Source organism: Leiobunum rupestre, chromosome 9 (assembly GCF_980474605.1).
Source record: "Leiobunum rupestre chromosome 9, qqLeiRupe1.1.hap1, whole genome shotgun sequence".
Classification (NCBI taxonomy): Eukaryota; Metazoa; Arthropoda; class Arachnida; order Opiliones; family Sclerosomatidae; genus Leiobunum; species Leiobunum rupestre.
In genome coordinates this window covers 43,002,689-43,018,022 of record NC_143392.1, presented here as the reverse complement: position 1 = coordinate 43,018,022, position 15,334 = coordinate 43,002,689, and the positions used below count along the sequence as shown (strand labels likewise).

At 36.4% G+C, this 15,334-nt stretch overlaps 1 protein-coding gene across 1 annotated transcript in view; it reads right to left on the bottom strand.

Moving 5' to 3' along the window:
• LOC149928472 (uncharacterized) overlaps window positions 1-15,334 on the bottom strand; it is a 249,584-nt gene that overhangs the window by 175,623 nt on the left and 58,627 nt on the right. Inside the window, exon 4 of the mRNA XM_090157884.1 lies at window positions 4,950-5,086. Coding sequence (XP_090014010.1) covers window positions 4,950-5,086 — 137 coding nt within the window. The remainder of the gene's footprint in view (window positions 1-4,949; window positions 5,087-15,334) is intronic.

Below are 15,334 nucleotides of genomic sequence, written 5' to 3'. Positions count from 1 at the left end.
TGCATACGAGAGATGTAACAATTAATGTAGGTAATTTAATATTAATTGTCATATAATTCCTAAAAAATATTACTCTAAGTTGTACAAGATAGAAGTATTTATGTATATCTAGGCATACGCGTGAACTTTGAGCCCGCCTATTTCGAAAATAAACGATACAATATATCTTAAACGCTTTTTAGGTTTCTTTTAAATTCATTTATTATGGAAAAATGTTAATAAAATATTTTTTCTAAAAACGATTTGTTAATTTACTTTAAAGCATCGCTACATTTACATTAGCGTGAACGGGAATTTTTGTTTATTTTTAACCAAGTTACGCGCGAGCTTACCCCTAGAGGCGCTGCGCGTCAATCGCTCGTACTCTATTAATAAATCTTGATTCTTTCTATTACGTCACGATTTCATAGCTGTATTGGAATAGTTTTGACCAGCGCGGTTTGTACGCGCACGTAAAAATCCGAGGTTTCTCGTAATATTACCAAAGTTAAAGTTGCAACGTAGTAACTACATTCAAACAAGAAGGCCACGTTATTTTATAAAAATCCCATTAGACGCTTCAATAAATCATGGAGCAAGAATTTAAAGTGTTGGTTGCACGAAATTTTAGCTATGGCTAATTAATGATTCATTAGAAAGAGCAAACTTTTTATAGCAAGTACAGAAAATTTGAACAAAATCGGTTACGTGGAATTATTATAAAAATAAGTCAAAATGGTGTAAATCGAGTTTTTCGGCGAATTTCCAGACTTTCTCGGCACCCATGACATCAGAAAATGCGAAGCGTATCATTGGCTAATTGTCTGTAATACATTTCTTTACATCTGGGATTAAAAGCGGGTTGATTTAACACCCAGGAAAAAGTCCTACGCGGTAGTAATTGAAATAGGCATACACAAGTCTACGTAGTAGAAAAACGATATGAAACCGAAGGCTCCTCGTAAATTATTTGTTAAACGTCTGGTCGCGCGTAAAAAAAAAATATTTCTATAATAAACCTAATATTATGATTAAAAACCCCGGGTTTGAAACCTTCTACAAGTAAAATGAATCCCTCCACTTCAGTTCCTTCTATTTTAGGAATAAAACTACAGCTTTGATTTGCCCCAAATTGCTCGTGCTACGGAGGACATAAATTCGTCGCAAATTTCAGGATTTTGGGGAGCGAAAAAGGTCAGTTTCGGACTCAAAGTTAATACACTTAGGCTTGGAAATTTGTTTCGACAATGACATTTTTGGAAAGAGAACGTCCTGGGCTTCAAAAACAGGCCTGCATTCATTGGTTTTTATTACTATCGATTTTTCGTGCAACCAACACTTTAAGGGTACTCACTTTTCCCGATATTTCGACACGGCATAAATCGGAAGGCTTACTGAGGTACATCAGCTGCTGCTTTGAAGCGCCTCAAGAATTCAGTTCAACTATCGCTGCGAGTTGGGGCTTGGGAGACAGTACGTGTGAGAAAGTTAGGTTAGGCTTAGTTCATAAAAAATTTTAAGTTTAGACATTAAATGGATTTCAATCAATTTGATTAAAAAACCTCAGTCATACGCGGCTTACTGGTTAATTTTACTTAACACAATGGTTAATTGCCATTACTTAAACTTTTAAAGGCCCAATTTCAAAAATAAAAGCTCAAAAACTTACAACGGCGCCATTTTGTTTGACCATTATTGAACGCTCGAGCTTCTCTATGAAACTACGCCGGAAATCGACTTCAGCGACGCCAAGTTTGTCCACATTAAACTAAAATTACCCGTGATTTTCCTATTACCAGTATTTACGCGTGCTTTTAAAGCCTGAACAGCGAGTTCCCTTTAAATTCTTGGTCCATGAATAAATAATCCTCCCAGGAAATCGCCAAGAACTAATTTACGAGAGCCAGGACCTGCAAGTCAGTGTTTGTATAGTGCTTGTTAAAATAAAGGAAATGTTTCACCTTTACGGTAGCAACAAGCGTTCCCCATGGCATTTCCTTTTAACCAGGTAGCTTTTTATAAACACCTTCCTGATCTCTCAGTATTAATTTTATTTATAGCATATTGGGCGTATAAGCTAAGAGTAACTAACACAAGGAGAGCGCAGCTAGCCTTTAACGCAGTGTTGTGTACAAATTTCATTGGACGATCCTTTTCGCTGAACGTTTTACGGGCAGGGGGAAGACAATTTCGGAATTTTCCCCTTCCGACGGCAGCAGGCGCTAAAGCGTCTAACCAATGAAAAATGTACGCGAGAAAATGCACGACTTTTGACGGGTTGCATTCTCCTTGTGTGGGGTGTTGTGTTTGTTGCTCCTAGGTATAAGCAAGTATAAAACCATAATTGCCTAAGAATTTGGAATTGCACCGATTCTAAGAGCATCCTCGCATACTTTGCAACGAAAATTCTTCAGTTTTCGATTTCTAACATTCGTTGTTCTAGTGGAGATAATTACTCGTTAAAGTCCTAGTATTGGGTTTACAGTTTTTACTCCTTCTCAAAAGCGGGAGAAAATACAGTAAATTGATCATAACCTATGATTCTCCAGAATTTGTCGGTTAAAATATCAACAGGCAGCCATTTTGAGAAAACGTTATTACCCTGACTTCAGCTACGCGCCACCACAGAATCGGAGTAAAATGTTGTCTTAAGGTTACCATACTCGGAAATCACGGAACAAGCGAAAAGTATCCTTCCAGTACCTGAAGCTAATGCAATTAGCTCTATACTCTTACGTTGTTAGTTACCCTGAATGCATTCATGATAGACTTTTATTGAGGCAGGTAAATCCGGTCTCTAACCTTCTGGTCTCATTAATAAACCATCGTAATTGGAAAAGATTGGTTCAGCGGTAACTGAACGCTTTATCCCGGATCACTAGGTGTACGGGTAAAGGATAGTTTCTCGAACATGTTGTCAAAATTGGAGCCATAACTCGAAGGAGGAGCGTTGGGAGGGCCTGACCGCCTCAAGATTTGCCTGTACACCGATTACGAATTAAGGAATGACGTGAAAATTACAATGAGTACTCAAACTAGGTCGAGTACTTAAACTAGGTGGAGTACTTAAATTAGGCGGAGTACTTAAACTAGGCGGAGTACTTAAAATTGGTGGAGTACTTAAAATTGGTGGAGTACTTAAAATTGGTGGAGTACTTAAAATTGGTGGAGTACTTAAAATTGGGTGGAGTACTTTAAATTGGTGGAGTACTTTAAATTGGTGGAGTACTTTAAATTGGTGGAGTACTTTAAATTGGTGGAGTACTTTAAATTGGTGGAGTACTTAAACTAGGCGGAGTACTTAAACTAGGTGGAGTACTTAAACTAGGCGTAGTACTTAAACTAGGCGGAGTACTTAAACTAGGCGGAGTACTTAAACTAGGTGGAGTACTTAAACTAGGCGGAGTACTTAAACTAGGCGGAGAACTTAAACTAGGCGGAGTACATAAACTAGGCGGAGTACTTAAACTAGGCGGAGTACTTAAACTAGGCGGAGTACTTAAACTAGGTGGAGTACTTAAACTAGGCGGAGTACTTAAACTATGTGGAGTACTTAAACTAGGTGGAGTACTTAAACTAGGCGGAGTATTTAAACTAGGTGGAGTATTTAAACTAGGTGGAGTATTTAAACTAGGTGGAGTATTTAAACTAGGCGGAGTACTTAAACTAGGTGGAGTACTTAAACTAGGCGGAGTACTTAAACTAGGCGGAGTACTTAAACTAGGTGGAGTATTTAAACTAGGCGGAGTACTTAAAATAGGCGGAGTACTTAAAATAGGCGGAGTACTTAAACTATGCGGAGTACTTAAACTAGGCGGAGTACTTAAACTAGGCGGAGTACTTTAAATTGGTGGAGTACTTTAAATTGGTGGAGTACTTAAACTTGGCGGAGTACTTAAACTAGGCGGAGTACTTAAACTAGGTGGAGTACTTAAACTAGGCGTAGTACTTAAACTAGGCGGAGTACTTAAACTAGGCGGAGTACTTAAACTAGGTGGAGTACTTAAACTAGGCGGAGTATTTAAACTAGGCGGAGTATTTAAACTAGGCGGAGTTCTTAAACTAGGTGGAGTACTTAAAATAGGCGGAGTACTTAAAATAGGCGGAGTACTTAAACTATGCGGAGTACTTAAACTAGGCGGAGTACTTAAACTAGGCGGAGTACTTAAAATTGGTGGAGTACTTAAAATTGGTGGAGTACTTAAAATTGGTGGAGTACTTAAAATTGGTGCAGTACTTAAATTGGTGCAGTACTTAAATTGGTGCAGTACTTAAAATTGGTGGAGTACTTAAAATTGGGTGGAGTACTTAAACTAGGCGGAGTAGTTAAACTAGGCGGAGTAGTTAAACTAGGTGGAGTACTTAAACTAGGTGGAGTACTTAAACTAGGTGGAGTACTTAAACTAGGTGGAGTACTTAAAATTGGTGGAGTACTTAAAATTGGTGGAGTACTTAAAATTGGTGGAGTACTTAAAATTGATGGAGTACTTAAACTACTTAGAGTACGTCAGATTAAGTGGTGAACGTGAGATTACGTGGAATACGTCAGATTAAGTGAGATTAAGTGGAGTACGTCAGATTATGTGGAGTTCGTAAGATAACGGGGAGTACGTAAGATGAAGTGGAGCACGTGAGCCTAGCTAATAAATTATTAAAAGGATTACGTGGAATACGTCAGATTAAGTGAGATAACGTCGAGTAGGTCTGATTACGGGGGTACTCAGATTAAGTGGAGTAGGTGAGAATACATCGAGTAGGTCCAATTACATGGAGTATGCCAGATTACGTGAGATTTCGTGGAGTACGTAAGATTATGTGGAGTATGTCAGATTAAGTGATGAAAGATGAGCGTTGTGTGAGAAAAGGGGTATGACTTCAAAGACGATGAGGTGACGCGAAAGCCAGATCTCGCATTCAGGGCATTCTACATTTACGTAGAATATGGGGTCGTTAGTGTTTTCGGTACTCACGTGCATCCAAATTCGATCTTGGTCGACGGTGGAGTGCAGGACAACGGCCAGTTCGGCGTCTCGGTCATCGCAGAACCCCCCTCGGATGTCCTCGGATCGCAGAGTTCCTTTGGTCTCCCGAGCGACGTGGAAACAACCTAAAAGAGAAACAGAAATCAACTTTCCTTCATTACGGACGAGCTACAAGGAGAAGACCGGTTGCGCGGTCTAAGCTTCTTCTCGCCGGGCCCCGCAACTCCACGACGCCTCTGCTGTTGCTATTTTGCCTTTGCTATTACGTTCTATAGTCTAAAGCAAAAAAATGCTATCTCCAAAATTCGTATAGTCGATGAGGAAATAGGAAATTGCTTTAATTTTCCGAGTGGCAGGTAACTATGCTTTAGGGTGTACTAATAATCATGAATAAATGATTAAAATATAATCATGATTTAATCTTTTTAGTGTCGATTTAATCAATTCAATTTAAACTTAATAATTTCAATAACTTTTGAAATTCTTCGCAAACTCAATTTCGATTAAATTATTGAAATCTCGATTAAATAATTCCAATCTCGATTAAATCATTCCAATCTCGATTAAATAATTCCAATCTCGATTAAATAATTCCAATCTCGATTAAATAATTCCAATCTCGATTAAATAATTCCAATCTCTATTAAATAATTCCAATCTCGATTAAATCATTCCAAACTCGATTAAATCATTCCAATCTCGATTAAATCATTCCAATCTCGATTAAATCATTCCAATCTCGATTACATGATTCCAATCTCGATTAAATCATTCCAATCTCGATTACATGATTCCAATCTCGATCAAATAATTCCAATCTCGATTAAATCATTCCAAACTCGATTAAATCATTCCAATCTCGATTACATGATTCCAATCTCGATTAAATCATTCCAATCTCGATTAAATCATTCCAATCTCGATTAAATCATTCCAATCTCGATTAAATCATTCCAATCTCGATTAAATCATTGCAATCTCGATTAAATCATTCCAATCTCGATTAAATCATTGCAATCTCGATTAAATCATTCCAATCTCGATTAAATCATTCCAACCTCGATTAAATCATTCCAATCTCGATTAAATCATTCCAATCTCGATTAAATCATTCCAATTTCGATTAAATCATTCCAATCTCGATTAAATCATTCAAATTTCGATTAAATCATTCCAATCTCGATTAAATCATTCAAATTTCGATTAAATCATTCCAACCTCGATTAAATCATTACAATCTCGAATAAATCATTCCAATCTCGATTTAATCATTAAAATCTCGATTAAATCATTCCAATCTCGATTTAATCATTAAAAGCTCGATTAAATCATTCCAATCTCGATTAAATCATTCCAATCTCGATTAAATCATTCAAATCTCGATTAAATCATTCAAATCTTGATTAATTACTATTTAATCGTTTTATCATTATTCAATCAATCAATCATTATTTAATCATTTAATGATGATTTAATTCAAGTAATCATGATTTAATCCAAATAATCATGATTGAATTATTTAATCATGATTTAATCCAAATGATCATTACTTAATCATTTAATCAAAATTTAATCAAATTAATCGTGATTTAATCCCTTTAATCGTGTTGTAATCCATTTGAGCGTGTCCTAATAATCAAGATAGTAACCTTCCCCTGTCATTTTCCGCATAGTCTATCGGATACGCGTACGTCATCGTTAAATATTAAAAATATATCAAAAAGGGGGAGTCAGACTTGTGTGTCCGATCGACTGGTTTTGTTTTTGACCTGTTGGTTTTTGGGTAAAATTTAATTGGAGCGTAAGAGTTACTCTGACTGTTTGTTTTAACATTTATCTTAATTTTCATTGGTTGCCAATCATTTTCCTCATTTAGTTTCACCTTTGCCCGATAGGTAGCGCGATGTGGATTTGTCATTAAAATTTAAGCTTCACAATCATTGCTACAGATGTCGCTTTAAATTCTTGAATATGCATAACGTAGCACGGCAGTTGGATACTTCTATCTCAATGAACTCCTGTTCACACAAATCTTCCAAAGGGCTGGTGATTAGCATTTTATCGACACGACAGGGGCGTCTTAAAATAGAAAATGCTGCTAATGATCGTGTTTCCACCAATGGCGCCGTTAAGGACATACTGAGGTAGTCTATAGCCTCCCGGGACATAGATTTGATGTTAAAATAAAGATGTCGTATATTTGATAAAAATAAAAATCCAAAAGTCCAAATTACTGGATTTTCCTTTCGAAAGACTTAAAATGAAAATCGGTTACAAAATCAAAGATTTTTTTTAAAACTCTAATTTCATGTATCCAAAAATGGTCAATATCATCAATCAAAAAATCAAAAACATAATTAAAAAGAAATAATAATATTTAGGGTAAATTTGTGTTTCTTTGGTTCCACAAAATTAAATCTAGTACATTATTATAGGTGTAATTTAGGGGCAACAAAATTATGTAACCTACTCAAACAAATTCTTAACGCCATTACTTAACGTTAACCTATCACTGTACACCGGTGCTCCGCGTGTGGAACACTTCTACAGGGGCCAGTAGATGAATAATAGACCTAATTTAAAACGATTATAAAATAAAGTGTAAAGTTGTTTGGCAAATAACCAATGCTTGGTCAACATAGTAAGAGTAAAATTCGAAGTGTAATTACTGCTTCAATTTGCTTAACTGCATTTTGATGAAACACAGTCCCTCCAACCAGAATATGTAACATAACATTATGACACCTTGTTCACGGGATATGACGAAAATTACGTCACTTCCAACTCCGGGACGAAAACTGCGCCAACAACTTTATACAAGGGACACGGAAGTTAGCCGGGGGGTTTTGAAAACTTGCAGAATTCATCACGCATTTGTGGCTTCGACAATTTATAGTTTAGCGAGAGATTTGGTTTCCATGGTAACCTTTTCAAAATAATATAAACAACCTGGTACCCTAAACTTGCAAACAATGTTAGACTAATCATGGAATTAAAACGTTTTTATTTATTACGGAAAAATACGGAAAATATTCCGGAAAAAAGGCCTCGGTCATTTAACGGAAAATTGTCCAACTTACAACACCTCTTTTATGAATTATTTGTCAGACCATTTAGGTTACATCATTTTGGAAAATAGCTTTAATCTCTTGGCGTTACGCTAAATTCTGTTAAAAATTAATCATTTCTTCTAAAAACCACGCTTAAAACTATAGGTTTCACGGAGACTTTGGGTGAATTTCATTTATAAAAACTGGTAATTAAACCGACTTAAGCCGACTTAAAGGGAATATAACCTCAGGTATTTGGTGTGGAACACCAACGCTTGCAGCTCTAGCCGCTCTTGCCTTTGGCTTTAAAAATATTTGGCGCCACTGTACAGGGACATTTAAAAATTGAAGGGGTCTTCCATAAATATTGCTTTGCAGGTTATATTCCCTTTAACCGTGGCTAAGGAAAGAAAAGTTGATTTTTAATGGCGCGTCTCCTTTAAATTTATTTTCAAAATATTTCAGTTATATCAGAAGTAAATGAACCGCAGTTATCGAAATAGCGCTCAGAATCGGAGGGCGTTTTCCTTATGAAAATGATGAGAAAATCGAGTCAAATAAAAGCTAATTTCCATCGCCGTCTTTTGAGGCGATAAATTGCACAAGTTTGGGAATGGTGGTTATAGCTATTTCTATGCATAAAAAATAGTTTCATAAAAACCAAAACATTTCTTTTTCGGCCTAGGAGCGCGCTAAATTTCAAATTCGAGGTCAAAATGTAACTTCATAAGGAAAACGCCTCCAATAACTGATAACTTTAGTTCATTTACTTCTGGTTATATCATTATTCGTTTCGGAGATGCGGCCATTAGACACCAGACGTCGGTGGCATTGGATTATAGATTTGTCGAAGTCTGCCACAAATTGCGGATCATTTTATCGTAACGAAACTACAATAACAATAAATTGGGGTTTTCTGGATCCTTCCTTACTTGATTGGTACGCGCTTAACCGAGCTTGCAAAAGAGTACACCGACCCAGGTGGGAGGGGGGGAAGACAAGAAAGACCCCCTGGGGGACAAAATCGATACAGGTAAGATACAGGTCACCCCGTAGAAAACTAATATCCGGAACCTTTGACCAAAATTTGATCGGCTCACGCTATAAGCCGCGCGTCGTTTTGCAAAACACCGCTTTAAATTTAAGCCTCGTTTGCAGTGGCGTAACTAGGAACTCCGGGGCCCCCGCGAAAAACGACTCGGGGCCCTTTTAAATAGCACCGATTTTAATCATAAACGTTTGGGGCTCCCTAGTTCTCGGGGGCCCCCACGCCGCGGGGTCTGCGGGGGCGCTATTTACACCACTGCTCGTTTAACTTATAAATAAATAAATATATAAAAACTTTTAAATAAAATGAAAAGTTTATATTTTAGTAATAGGTTGAGTACTGTCTAATCGATTTGGTAGTCTTTGTTTGTTCAACCTAGGAGCAACAAACACAACACCGCACACAAGGAGAACGCAACCCGTCAAAAGTTGTGGATTTTCTAGTGTACATTTTTCATTGACTAGACGCTTTAGCTCCTGCTGCCGTCGGAAGGGGAAAATTCGGAAATTGTCTTCCCCCCGCCCGTAAAACGTTCGTCCAATGAAATTTGTACACAACACTGCGTTAGCGTGTTTAAAGGCTAGCTGCGTTCTCCTTGTGTTTGTTTCTCCTAGGTTCAACTGAGATTGGTCTACGTTACCCGCATAAAATGCGCCTGACGAAGAATACCAAACTACGTAATAAACGGAAGCTACGAGCATCCGGCGAGTAGTCCCCGCTTCCGGCGGTTAATTTATCCGTAGTATGCAGTTTGAATGCAAAATATTCAATTTTATAATATTTCCCCGTTTCACTAGACAAAATGCTATTTATATTGATCACTTTTCTTCCTCTAATATATAATTCCGAAAGTTTTTGTCTGTCTGGCTGCTTGTTTGGGTGGGGTTAGGTTAGGCTGGTTTGGGTTTGGTTGGGGTGAAGTTAGGTTAGGTTTCGTTAGGATGAGTTAGTCTGGTTCGGGTTGGTTTCTGTTGGGTTAGGTTAGATTAGGTTGGATTGGGTTGGGTAGGGTTGGGTAGGGTTGGGTAGGGTTGGGTAGGGTTGGGTTAGGGTTGGGTAGGGTTGGGTTAGGGTGCTTTGGGTTGGGTTGGGGTGAGGTTAGGTTAGGTTAGGTTAGATTAGGTTGGGTTGGGTTTGGTGGGGTGGGGTTAGGTTAGGTTAGATTAGGTTGGGTTGGGTTGGGTTTGGTGGGGTGGGGTTAGGTTAGGTTAGATTAGGTTGGGTTGGGTTTGGTGGGGTGGGGTTAGGTTAGGTTAGATTAGGTTGGGTTGGGTTTGGTGGGGTGGGGTTAGGTTAATAAAATACGCGAAAAAGTAGATTAGTCCATAATTAAAAGGGATAATATAGCTAAATCCTAAACAAATTTGAAGAAATTAAAAAACTTACTACTAACTCGTACCCAATAGGTCTTCGAGCAAAAAACGCGAAACTCGGATCAAATAGATCTTCGAGTAATAAACTAAATTAAAATTAAATAAAATAGCCAGAAATTCCAACGGTAGACCGGTTTCGTTCTATTTGGAACTCATCAGTACTAATCTACTTTTTCGCGTATTTTATCATCCTTCTCACAGTCCATAGGTGGTTTCTTCTAACTTAACTGGGGTTAGTTTAGGCTGGGTTGAGTGGGGTGGGGTGGGGTGGGGTTAGGCTAGGTTAGGTTAGATTAGGTTGGGTTGGGTTGGGTGGGGTGGGGTTAGGTTAGGTTAGGTTTTATTAGGTTGGGTTAGATTGGGTTACGTTAGGTTAGGAGATGGTATGTATTACCCATTCCCATTAAGTAAAATTATGGCACCCTTTGAGTTAGAGCACAATTGTTATTAATGCAAAAAGTAAAAATAACTAAAATTCTTCCTGGCACCCATGACGTCAGAACATGCGAAGCGTATCATTGGCTAATTGTCTGTAATACATTTCTTTACATCTGGGATTAAAAGCGGGTTGATTTAACACCCAGGAAAAAGTCCTACACGGTAGTAATTGAAATAGGCATACACAAGCCTACGTAGTAGAAAAACGATATGAAACCGAAGGCTCCTCGTAAATTCTTCTTAAAACGTCGGGTCGCGCGCGCGTAAAAAAAATATTTTTTATTTCGATAATAAGCCTAATATTATGATTAAAAACCTCTGGTTTGAAAACTTCTACAGGTACACAGAATCCCTCCACTTCAATTCATTCTATTTTAGGAATAAAACTACAGCTTTGATTTGCCCCAAATTGCTCGTGCTACGGAGGAGAGAAATTCGACGAAAATTTCAGGATTTTGAAGAGCGAAAAAGGTGAGTTTCGGACTCAAAGTTAATACACTTAGGCTTGAAAATTAGTTTCGACAATGACATTTTTGGAAAGAGAACGTCCTGGGCTTCAAAACAAGCCCACATTCATTGGTTTTTATTACTATCGATTTTTCGTGCAACCAACACTTTAATATCGCTAACCCGGGAAAGAAACTTATGTGTCTATAGAGTGCCAGCAGCTTGAAACCCTGTGACGTCACCAATGTTAAATGTCTATTGAGAAAAAACGTGAGTTTTCATGACAACCACTACGGAAGCTACGGCTGTGACGTCACTAACTTTTAAAAACGCATCAACTGCTAGCACTTTATAGTGAGGAAAGTCAATTTCCGCCGAAATAACAAATGTTTCAATTGTTCGAATTGGACAACTTGTTTGTTTCATTCGTCCGAATCGGTAGCATCACTTGTCCGAATTCTGTCGCTAAATTAGTATTTCTTATTGCTGTTTTTTTGGGTCCGGATTTTTTTTTAGTTCAAAGAATTAAAAATAAAGTTAATTTTTCTTAATTGTTGCTATATCTATATATTGTATATTTTACTTCATATTCGTATTAATATCGATCAATGTTGTGGATATTTTAGGTTAGGTTAGGTTAACGTTAATGTTACTATTTTCTTATATTAACAATATTTAAAAAAGCAACCAATTCCTAATGTTCGAAAAAACGGACAAACGATTATTCGAACAAATGAAATTCGCCAGTAAAGTTAACATAAATTGAACGACTAAATCACAACAAAAGTTGTGATAAATGTTTTGGGCAAATGAAATACGTTTTCGGACATACCTTCCGGTTTTCCGGCATTCGGACAAATGATCATTCGGACATTTGTACCACCGTTCGGACGAATGAAATTCGACCAAATGTACCCAAATCAAAGCTTCGTGCCATTTTTGCCGAGTAAGTCAATCTGGTATTTCCAATCGACCCTCAGGTAACAGTTGGCTTTTCTTAAGCGATAAAATATTTTTAATAATTCAGATATCAGATAATTCGCATTTACCTTTAGATATAATCAGATCAATCTATAAAATAAGCTGGGCTTACTGAACTTGTTTTTATGTAGAACCTTCGTCACGAAATACGTAGCAGATCAGTTAAGTTCATGCTTAACAAGTCGGCCCAGGCCGTAATATTAGTTCCACATCGGTGTATTCGGGTGGGCAAACCAATACACCCTTATAGTAGACACAGGTAGGCAAACTAATACAAAAGCTGTTGAGGCTACGTGATTTTTTATCGTTTGGTATATAAATTTCCATCCTATGTTAAAGAGTGGCCACCGCCCACCCTCAGGATACCCGGGTGGGCAAACCAATACAAAAGCTGTTCAGGCCATGTGATTTTATATTATCTCGGTGATTAAATTGGTATTTTCTTAGAGCAGATATTTAAATTGGATTATTAACCACTGCATAAATCACATTATTGCAAGAATGTATTTATGTACTAAGAATATGGCAAGACGGAGATTCTGTCCCCATGGTCACATACTTTGCAGCTTAAAGGCCTGTTGCAAAAGCCCTAGCCAAAGTGCTAGCCATTGAATTTAACATGTGTGATTCTAGCAAAGCAGACTTTTGCAACACGCCCTAAGTTCGACTGCTTTGGATTTTTTGGTCTCACTCTTTCAAATCTATCGAATGAGACCAACTTTTTTTCCCGGTCATTCTCCCTTTAAGGGGGTTGGTCGAAGGGGGCGGAAATTAACGGCACTGCGCGTTCTATCGTTTGATATAAAAAGTACCATCCTAAGTTAAAGAGTTGACGGCGAAGAGTGCGTATTGTTATTAAAGGGGGGGGGCTCGAAATTGTGCCCCCTGTTTACCTGACAGACCTGAAACTGGCCATCGGTAAAAGTTGTGTAGCCCCACATTGTAATTCAAACTGCCCGCCACGCCCGTGTCACCCTTCGTGGAAATCCACTGGGTTGGGGGGGAGGGAGGCGAAGTTTGAGGTTCACTTGACCTTAAACGCCGTAAATATACGTAAAATAACGCGGTAAAAGGAACGACAATTGCGACAACTTAACTAGCCAAATCCCCCCGCGTCGCTAAAAACGACTAGAAGTTCCGAGTTTAGTTCGAAGAGAACGACGTGGCTAGCTGGTAAAGGCGTCGGTTTTTGGAGATTACGCGGCCAGCAGCTATCTGGGTTCAAATCCCGGTGTAACCAATAATATAATTTATAAGAATTTTTTTCGCAGCTCCATCTACCGTGTCGTCACTTTTCCACGCCAAACAAACAAACAAACAAACTACAACACTTAACGACATTCCATCCATGTAGAAAGGCCTATAATTGATACGGGTCAAAGTGCAAAGCAGATAGTTTAAACCCGAAACTAATCTGAATTCATAGTAAGCTGACAGATAGAAGGTGAGCAAATTTCAGCTGCCTCACAGTTCTCGATTTTATTAAATTCCTTTGAAATTTTAATCACCCTAATTTAGATTTTTTTTAGCACAAGATCATGTACAATATACGTATAAGTCAGATAACTTTTCAGATAACTAAATCTGGTGAGATTAATTTAAGCAGATCAGTTGATATCGGTTATTTGGGAAAACATAACAATCAATTTGACTAATTGATTATCTCCTTATATCTGAAAATGATGACCTAAATAACCTGAAGAGTTGGCCTTTGACTATTTCAAAAAAAAAAGGTGATTCTACCCATTTCATACGAGGCATACAAACCCAGGGTTTGACTTCTTTTAGTAAATTTCGATGAACTTTGTAGGGTGAAATTGATATGAACAATGAACTTGAATAAACCCGATTTCATATGCCTAGTGTGCTCTATATAAATTTGATCATTTCCACCAATAGATAGCGCCACTAACGCTCCTTTGTCCTGTTGGGCGTAATTTTTTGCACAAGTCAGCCGTTCTAAATGAAATCTTTTATTGGCCCCAGGTAAAAACTAGTAAATTGCCTACACTGTATATTCCGAAATAGGATATAATTTTCCGTAATTCGAGAGTATAATCGTATTTTAACGACAACGAAATCATAATGGGCGAAGCGGTAAGAGTCGAGAAAACTAGGAGGACCCGCATTTCTATTACAGTAGAAAGAGTTTACCGCTCTGTTGAACCGTGCGTAATACGTCGCGTTCTTGTTTGGAAAAACAAGTTGGCAATAGGTCAACTATTGTTCGGCGCTTAAGTGGAACCGAACTTCATTTCTTAACTTTAATTGAATTTATTTATTAACTTTAATTGAATTTATTTCTTAACTTTAATTGAATTTATTTATTAACTTTAATTGAATTTATTTCTTAACTTTAATTGAATTTATTTCTTAACTGTTATTTAATTTATTCCTTCATTTTAATTTAGTTTATTTCTTAACTTTAATTTAATTTATTTCTTAACTTTTATTTAATTTATTCCTTCATTTTAATTTAATTTATTTCTTAACTTTATTTTAATGTATTTCCTAACTCTAATTGAATTTATTTCTTAACTTTAATTTAATTAATTTTTAACTTAAATTTAATATTAATTAATTTCATAACTTTAAATTTATATTAATTTATTTCATAACTTTAAATTTATATTAATTTATTTCATAACTTTAAATTTATATTAATTTATTTCATAACTTTAAATTTATATTAATTTATTTCATAACTTTAAATTTATATTAATTTATTTCATAACTTTAAATTTATATTAATTTATTTCTTAACTTCAATTTAATGATAATATATTCTTAACTTTAATTTAGTCTATTTCTTAACTTTAATTGAATTTATTTCTTAACTTTAATTGAATTTATTTCTTAACTTTAATTGAATTTATTTCTTAACTTTAATTGAATTTATTTCTTAACTTTTATTTAATTTATTCCTTCATTTTAATTTAGTTTATTTCTTAACTTTAATTTAATTTATTTCTTAACTTTAATTTAATTTATTTCTTAACTTTTATTTAATTTATTCCTTCATTTTAATTTAATTTA